Here is a 9637-nt window from a genome sequence, read left to right on the forward strand (position 1 = left end):
AGTGATCTCTGTACATAAATAAATTTAATGTTTTATTGTTTGTACGAATGTATTGTAGGTAATTATTTACACTGCTTTTTAAAAATATTTTTTTTAAATATCTAGAACTGAGTCCAACCATTTTTCAAGATCTATTGATTTTGTTGGTGCGGTAGTTACTTTTGGTTCTGGAAAAAAAAAAAATTATAATTCAAAATTTAATTATTATTAATGTTATTAAAATAATTTTATTAATAAATACCTTCAGTATACTTGGGAGCAACTACAGAAGTAATAGAAGAAGTTTTGACAGGTTCCTTTAACGACAATAAAAACTCCAAATCTTCTTCAACAACATCGTCGTCAATAGACTCCAGTTTTGGTGACATTTCTCTTAACTTATGATTATTAGAGTCAGATAATTTCAGCTGAAGTTCTTTATTTCGTAATTCTTCCTCGTAAATTTTTTTTGCTTCTTCTGCTGCTGTGTTAAATAATGTCAGCTGATCTTCCTAAAAAAAAAATGTACAGTAGATAGATAGATAGATAAAAAATTGTATTTGACTCTGGAACCTACACTGATAAAAAAATTAACTTGACTCTTGAGCCAAAATCTTGAACCAAGAATACCATTTTAAAGAAAATGATTTTCTTGAGTCAAGAAATTATTCTTGATTTAAGTAAATTTTTCTTGTCTCAAGAATTTATTTTCTTGATATGACACTGACAGTTGACAGACATTAGAAATTTATTTAGAATTTTTCAGCAATGAAATTATTATGAAAAAAATTTAATTAAAAAATACCACGGGTGAAAATTAAAAAAATTCTCGGTGAAACTTTTTAGAAGCATTTTTTTATTGTTATAGATTTGTTAAAAAGACTCAAAAAAATGACAATTGTCAGTTAACTTCAGTATCATTCTCTTCTAAATGGTATTCTTGGTTGAAAATTTTGGCTCAACAGTCAAGTTACTTTTTCATCAGTGTAAGCTCCCCCAGAGCCATCAAAATAAATTAATTTATATAGCTGATTAGCGGACCCGACAGACGTTGTCCTGTACATACGTCTTAAATTTAGAAATTTTAGGAATGAGCTTGTATAGTTAAAACATCATTAGTTAACAATATGCAATGGGCATTCCTCAATAATTAACATTTTAATAAATATAAGCCCATTCTGATTTTATACTCATCGAGAGCTTTCATTTGAGTACCCACATGAATTTTTTCATATATCTTATATATATGATATTTATAAAATATATGAAAAGTGCATGTGGGTACTCAAGGTCAACAAAAATTTATAAATAAAAAATCTATTAAATAAACATTTTCCCGTGGACTGAATTGTGAATCTGAACTATTCTGGAATCCACCGGAAGACACACAAAAAATTTCATTAAAATTTCATTAAAATCGGTCCAGCCGTTTAGGAGGAGTTCAGTAACAAACACACGCACAGAAGAAATATATATGTATATATATATAAAGATGTGAGAAAATTCAGATAACTCGAACTGGGATTTAAACCCAGAACCTCCCGATTACATGTTGGCTGCACTTTAATTTTTAATTTTTCTATTTTTTAATATTTACGATTTTTTTTCAAATGTTTTTTTTTTTTTTTTTTTTTTATAAGCCATCTTTTAACTATAACGTACAAAGGAAAATTATCAAAATCGGTCCAGCAATTCATTTTTATAAATATAGATATACTCTCTAAACATGAATTACTGAAAATTCACTTGAATAAGTGAATATTCACTATTTCCAAATGAATTTTCACTAATTCATGTTTAGAGAGTACATTTTATACGGTGGTTGAGTATTCTTAAATTTTCTAATTTCCCGTGCAATTTTTTTAATTTTTTCTTTCATAAGAACCTTCTCCTGATAATAACAAACTCATCAAAAAAAGAATTAGTGAAATCGGTCCAGCCGTTAATGCGTGATGGCATAACCAAGGGAAATAGGGATTCATTTATATATATATATATTAGAGTGGCGCAAAAAAAACCGACTATTTTTTTTTTTAAGTCTCGAGTGAAAAAATGTTAGTTTTTGATGTTTTCAGAGCCCTCACCAAAGGTCAGCTTAAAAAAAAATTTTAAGAGGTCACTCCAAATTTTTTAAAATTTCAAAAATCGTCAAAAGTTGAATTTTTTTTTTTAAATTTTTTTTCTCATTACGGTATAATTTTATAGACCAAAAAAAAAATAAGTTTCTGAAAGTTTCAGTTCAAAATTTAAATTTTGAAAGGTCGCTCATAATTTTTTTTTTTTTTCTTTAATTAGTCATATCGCCGACTTTAAGTGTTGGGAGTGGTACGTTGAGATCTTTTTGATTTGAAAAAATCTTAACCTACGCGGCAAGGTCAAATCTCAACCAAGCTGGTTTCTAAGACCAGCTTGGGATTCGAACCCACGCCTGGCAGTTGATTAAATAAAATTATTAAATTAAAAAAAAATTATATTTTCTATGGCGTGCTTGATTTTTAGTTCATCTCGTGATGTATTTTTATCGATTATTGTACTAAATAAAAAAAAAATGCATGGAATTTTAATTTGAATAGTAAAAGGTCGCTCGAAAAAATCTAAACTAATGCACTAATAAATTGAAAAAAAATTATGAGCGACCTTTCAAAATTCAAATTTTGAACTGAAATTTTCAGAAACTTATTTTTTTTTTAGTCTAAAAAATTATACCGTACCGAGAAAAAAAATTAAAAAAAAAAAATTCGAGTTTTGACGATTTTTGAAATTTAAAAAAATTTAGAGCGACATCTTAAAAAATTTTTTTTAAGCTGTCCTTTGGAGAGAGCTCTCAAAACATCAAAAACTAACATTTTTTCACTCGAGACTAAAAAAAAAAAAATAGTCGGTTTTTTTGCGCCACCCTAATATATATATATATATATAGATAGATAAATAATTGATAAAAAAAAAAACTTACAGTAAAATATTTATCATCAACTTCAACAGTTTGATTGAACGGAATGCAGTTGAAAACAACGGACAAATTTTCAACATCAATAGCCAGGAGATCGCTAAATTTGGACGTGTCGACGAGCCAGTTTTTTTCCGACTTGAACTGAAAATACCCGCTGGTCAGCGTGGTGTTGGCCAAGTAGCTGAAGTCATTGCTCGGTTTCGGCGTACTCTCGTCCTGGTCGATCAGATCCGCGAAACTTGATGACGGTTGAACTAGCGCGGCTTTTTTGACGTAGTCAAACCCGAAGAAATCGTCGTCAAACTCATCTTCGTCGGAAGAAACTCCAGTGCGATCGAAATTACGGAGTAGGTAAGGTTTAGCTGGTGACGGCTCGGGTTCTGCGGGTTTGGAGGTGCGTTTTTTATTTTTGTGGTTTATTTTATCTTTTTTCCGACGGCTGTCCCTGTTTTTTTAATTATTTTTAAATTAAAATTGAAAATTAATTTAGCCGACATTTAATAATATTTATTATTAAAAAAAAAAAAAAAAAATTAAAATAAAAAATGTCAGCTGACTTTATTAATATTAAAAATTAATTTTAATAAAATGAACTGACGTTTTTAATTTTTGTGATGATAAATTAAGCAGATATTTAATTATTTTTAGAATTTTTTTTTAACAAATAAATTATGATAAAAAAAATTGACATGTAGAAAGTTTGAAAAATAAAAGTGCAATTTTTTAAAAATAATTTTTTGGAACAAATTTTTTTATTAAAAAAAAAGTTAAAAAATTCACTAGTGACTGCTAACTTCAATGTCATAAAATTTTTTTTCACTTAATAAATTAGAACTAAAAAATATTTTTTAAAATTTCTAAATGTCAATTTTTTTTGCAACAATTTATTTGTTAAAAAAAAAATTATAAAATACCTTCTAAATTTATTTTAATTAAAAATAATTGTATAAAATTAACTAACCTGTGTTTTTGTTTGTCCATTTTTTATTTAATAATATTTAATTCACTAATTTTCTTTTATTTATTAAACAGATCGTTGTAAACACGCGAGCACAAAATGTAAACATTCGCCATATTTTTTTTTACAAGAGAAAAATAAGATAAAAAAGATTTCCAATTTTAAATATCGACAATTAAAATTTTTACTTACCGACAACTTGACAGCATTCGATACTGCAGAATTTCAACCAAAAAGTAACTTCAGTCCTCATTCTCCCGCTAAAGATGGCGCTGAGCAGTCGAATTTCAGCGTCTCCATCAAAAGTGTCAGAGTTATCCGGCAAGCTTACATTTTCTAAGAAGAAATAATTTCTGAGGTGAGTAATTAACAAACTAAATACTTTGAAATAAAAAAAAAACTTTAATAAATATTCTGACATGTAAAAAATAATAAATGTCACTGCTGGCGGATAAAATATGAAGGGTGGAGAAAAATGAAATATTTTAGCAGCGTTTTAAAGTAGGAAAGAATCTAGCAAAAACCGCAATAGCAGAAATATCTTCCACATGCGGTCACGGAAAACTAAAGTCGTTTAGCGCACATGTTGGGCCATTATCTCGGGGAAAAAAATGGAAAACCCGAAAAAATATCATAGATCGTGACATCTATTGTTCCCGACAAGACACCTCAGTGTCTGGAGAGATCCAATATTGGAGTGACACGTGTTACAGAGTCTCATAACGTGTTATTGCGTCCATAACAATAAACACCAGGTGACAAAGCGTTAAATAAAAAAAGGTTACCTAAAAATAACCATCAATTACATCAACAGTTACAAAACACGACTAAAATAATCTATAAATTAATTTAAACCGATAAAGAATGAATTTATGTTTTGTTAAACAAATCCACCAACGTCCAAACTCGCTCCAGTTAAAAGCATACTGACAGTTTATAAGATTATTATATTTTTTTAGCCTTAATAGCTGATAGCTGATATGATAGTTGATAGCCATGTCTAATCCATCACGTGCTGTGGTTATAATACAGAGCATTGTAATAATAAGACTCAAGACTGCTCAACCATGATATGATATGATAAGCATTGCGATATCCGAGGAAATTTATTGTCCGTATAATAATCAACGATATGATTTATAGAGTATTGATCTTGAAGCTTGCCTTATTGAAGAATCACTTGCATAATAATAAATTAAATTAACAGCCAATACATAATAATTTACGGCAGATCTTATGCAAGACTGGGATAATTGTCAGCAACTGACATATCAACCAAAAATTGATCCTTAAGGCTGATCAAATCAAGGAGTATAAATATTTTGGAGGCTAAGGGTCCAACCCAAAATGACTTGGGCCATTTGGATTACAGATGGCGATCCAGGGTCAACTCTTTGACCACTTGTTGCTATATATATCGACGTCCTGTTTAAAAATATTCATTGAAAAAAATTCACTATCATGAGATTCGAATTTTTTTTCAATAATTCCAATTGATTTCAATTTCTAAGTATATATCTATAGATATATAATTTGCATAGAGCGAATTTTTTTAATTTTTTTCTATGAATATTTTTAAACAAGGCGTTCTAATTAGCAAATTGTCTAACTCCATTTTAGAGAATCTTGCATTTGTACGAAAATATAATTAGTTCGAAATTTATTATCACTTTAAAAAACCATTTAATATTAAATAGAAGTATAGTGTTTTGGTTTAGGATCATTTAAATAATTTATAATTGGACTATTACTACATCAAAATGTTAAAAAATCACCCTCTAAAAATTAAGGAGTTAGACCAATTGCTAATTAGATCGTCGATATGTGTATTCATACCTGGTAAGGTATCCAAGGAAATTGATTGTCCGTATAATAATCAACGACATGATTTAGAGAGTATTGATCTTGAAGCTTGCCTTATTAAAGAATCACCTACATAATAATAAATAAATTAACAGCCAATACATAATAATTTACACCAGATCTTATGCAAGGCTGGAATAATTGTCAGCAACTGACATATCAACCAAAAATTGATCCTTAAGGCTGATCAAATCAAGGAATATAAATATTTTGGAGGCTAAGGGTCCAACCCAAAATGACTTGGGCCATTTGGATTACAAATGGCGATCCAGGGTCAACTCTTTGACCACTTGTTGCTATATATATATGTGTATTCATACCTGGTAAGGCTCAACTGTTATACGGAGCACTATATTATATCATTGGTCGGCCATTTTGGACCACCCAAGTTGCTGTCGGAGCATAAAAAATATCGAGTTCTTTTAGGGCCGCCTTTTTTTCCAAGCCGCTAGCCGGCGGATAGCATCATCTTGTATAACGTTGTTGCTGGGGCGGTGCGTGCGGTGTTTGGAATGAGCCCAGCTATACACTAAACGACCCTGGGTATATCTTCTATATATATGTATATATATGTGGCTAAGGATACCGGGACATCAGAAGATGAGCCACGAAATGAAGAGAAATACTGGAGGAGGAATATAAGATAATGGATGATGAGCAAGGAGAGAGAAGAGTTTAAGATTACCAAAGAAGAAACAAAGACAAGAGCTCCCCCCGGGCTCGTACTATACTTTGGCGATATGTGTTGCCTCGCTGGACTCCACGAGAAAGATGTAGTTATGTAGTTAAGTAAGGTTAGATCGTTTTCTTTAGGACCGCCATCGTCACGCTAAAACTTTTATTTTTGGACTCTTTTGTTGGATTGTTTCCGAGAAACTTTGTTGCCAGAGTTTTTGTTAATTATTATGTTCTGGAGAACCAGAACCAGAATTAACTGGGCCCAAGCTTCCGGAAGTGGATTAACTCCAGGAATTTATATGTATGTCTAGAGACTAATTGATTCTTCTGGTGGTTTCCATTTGGACGGTTGCATTAATTAGAGCATCTGCTACTCTGATGTTTACGTTGGTTTGAAAGTTTTAAAGGCTGAAGCCGGAATTGTTGATGGAAATTTGATCATGATGACAGTTATGAATAATTTTGAATTATTTATTGGGTATTAAAATTGGAGGTTACGTAGCCCAATTTTGCGGCGGTGCATCAACGCTTGTTCCAACATACATCCGAATTATCCTGAAAAAAATAGCAATTTAATATAAAAAAAATGAATTCGATCATCATAATAAATTATCTATTATACATAATAATATACATATAACAACACATCAGCCAAACCAATTTAATTTTATAAAATATTGCCTGCTAATGAGACTGCCTGCATCACGCAATTCGTCACGTACTTGCATCATCATTATCATTATAACTCGTAAGCGTCTGTATATATTTTCCGATCATTATATTATTACATTGGATCTTTTATTTTTTCCATAATCCTAGAATATAATCCTCTTCTCTTCATCTTTCATCGTTTTAAATTATAACCAACTATAATATATATTAACCTTTCTTTCAAGATATATATTTTATATTTATTCCGGAATGGGTTTTTAAATCCACGGATCCATTGAGTCCTAGTAATTCCATCTGTGGGAAGATCAGAAATTATTATATAGAGATTTTAAAAAACCACCAGGCGGCGTCTTTGTCTTGATCTTATTGTCCGAGTACCGATCAATCGACAAATTGTCGGCCCTAACCTCATTTATCTTTCTCAAGGGAAGAGTTGAGAGTTAACCTTTGGGCTTTTTTTAGATTTTAGATCCGGAGTCTATTTTATATCGCTGGAGTCTCTGAAAATTAACAAGAGGCTAGTAATACAAAATGTACGCAAAAAAAAATTAATTTGAATCATGGAAATAATTTTGAAGAATCCCTGATTAAGAAATCTAATTTAAAAGCATCTGATTTGAATATTATATCATTTAAATTAAAATACATGAAAGTCTTGAAGTCAGGGTAGAAGTACCGTTTGTGGCCACTGTACCGTTTATGGCCATTTATTGTTCAAATAAACGATAGAAATGGATTTATATTAATAAACCATCACAAACTCAATTTGTTTGGATATAAATTTTTTAAAACTCAACAAAAATATGGTTATAATATTATAATTTTTTATAAATTAATTCAAATGTTAACTTGCCAAAAACGGTGCTAAGGTGGTCAAAAACGGTACTTTAACCCTATTTATAGGTCAAAACTTGAAAAAAACGGTCCATATTTCATTATTGGTTAAAATTAAGGCGCGCTATTCAAATTTCTAGCAGATATCGACGGTCTAATTAGCAATTGGTCTAACTCATTATTTTTTAGACGGTGATTTTCAACATTTTGATGTAGCAATAGTCCAATTATAAATTATTTGAATGATCCAAACCAAAATATTATACCTCTATTAGATATTAATGATATTTAATGGTTTTTTTAAAGTGATAATAAATTCTGAATTAATTGTTTTTTCGTACAAATGGAAGATGCTCTAAAATGGAGTTAGACAATTTGCTAATTAGAACGTTGACATACAATTAACATGAAGGTAATCATTTCAAATCATCTTTCTGAATCAAGGGCATGAAATAACTGCTTCTCAATTCTTTTCAATCAGTATTCTTAACCAGGGAAGCAGAAGAATGCTAAAACTAAGAAATTTTTCTTGGTTTGAGTAAATTTTACTCGATTAAAGTTAATTTTTTTCTGTGTAAGGTAAATTAAAAAATTTCAACGGTGATAGCAATCTTAGGTGTTTCTCGTGTTACAAGTTGGGTAAGATGGCGCGTCCCCTAAAAATAGTCAGCAGGTGCAGACGTATTTATTGGGAAACAAAAAACTAAATAAAATTAGTCGATTTATCATGAGATAAACATATATATATATAAAAATGAAAATGAAATAAAAAGCAGCCGACCCGAGGGAATAAAATTGATGTGTTAAATAACATTTCGGTGAGTTTTTATGTCCATTTTATATATTTATGTAAAAAGTATAGTTTAACGGGCAACAAATTACAATTTTAAAACGATTTTGTTTAAAATTACCCAGTAAGGTATTTAAATGGTGATGTGTTGGTGATACGAGTCAGGTAGGTTTGTTGAAACCTGACCGCGAATTAAGCTTCACAGTCTTTCATGTGTATTTAAGTAGTATTGTTTAAATTTAGTTGATCTTGGTTTTAAGTTGGTAGGTAGGATAGCGTTTCGATTCTAATCTCTCTTGAATTTATTATTTTGAGATTCCCCTACTACTTTTGGGCGCCAGGGCTAATGTCGCGCGCCAGATGCTGCTGGGTTTCGGTGATCCTTTGGTAGGCGGTGACTTTATCTGGTTTACGAGCGAGTGAGAGACCTAACAGCGACCACCGAACCGGGAGTTGTACCGGGTTCCACAGTGCCCGGAATAAAATTCAGATAAAATGGTGGACGGATGTTGCCCGGTTCATTTATTTATTTATTTAACAGCGGCTTATCGATAGAAATATCCATCCGCCATGAAAAAAGCCCAAGTTTTATTATAAAGGTTATTTTTTAACGATAATGGTCTATTAATTACTCCTATCGAATGTAGAAAAAAAAAAATAATCTAATCAGTAGGCTAAAAAACGGATAATAATTACTGCTTTCCATTTTAGGCTTGTATTTTTAAAACGACAAAATCCATTTATTGCCGCAGTGAACTAAAGACTCCATAGAATAGAGAAAGACTCGGAGAAATAGTTACATGCACACTTAACAAGTATATACATTCGACATTCGTTACAATCGGCAAGCTCGTAATTTTCACATGGTATTTCCAACCGAGTGTTATTTCTACGCTCTGTACTAAGAGAGTTT

General features: G+C 30.7%; 1 protein-coding gene across 1 annotated transcript; it reads right to left on the reverse strand.

Moving 5' to 3' along the window:
- Window positions 1-5: 5 nt before the first annotated feature.
- Window positions 6-4007, reverse strand: LOC123262756. The gene is made up of 4 exons (XM_044725153.1): window positions 3891-4007; window positions 2933-3374; window positions 242-491; window positions 6-167 (listed from the first exon to the last, which is right to left on the reverse strand). Exons 1-4 carry the CDS (start codon window positions 3908-3910, stop codon window positions 94-96), a joined length of 786 nt encoding a protein of 261 aa, XP_044581088.1. The 5' UTR covers window positions 3911-4007; the 3' UTR covers window positions 6-93.
- Window positions 4008-9637: the final 5630 nt, after the last annotated feature.

The sequence above is a fragment of the Cotesia glomerata genome, linkage group LG4, assembly GCF_020080835.1.
Source record: "Cotesia glomerata isolate CgM1 linkage group LG4, MPM_Cglom_v2.3, whole genome shotgun sequence".
NCBI lineage: Eukaryota > Metazoa > Arthropoda > Insecta > Hymenoptera > Braconidae > Cotesia > Cotesia glomerata.

Coding starts and splice junctions, on each gene's coding strand:
- LOC123262756 (XM_044725153.1), bottom strand. CDS start 3,910: ATGGACAAACAAAAACACAG. Junction 492..2,932: donor TTGATGATAAATATTTTACT/GTAAGTTTTTTT, acceptor TTTTTTTTTTAG/GAAGATCAGCTGACATTATT. Junction 168..241: donor TGCTCCCAAGTATACTGAAG/GTATTTATTAAT, acceptor TTTTTTTTCCAG/AACCAAAAGTAACTACCGCA.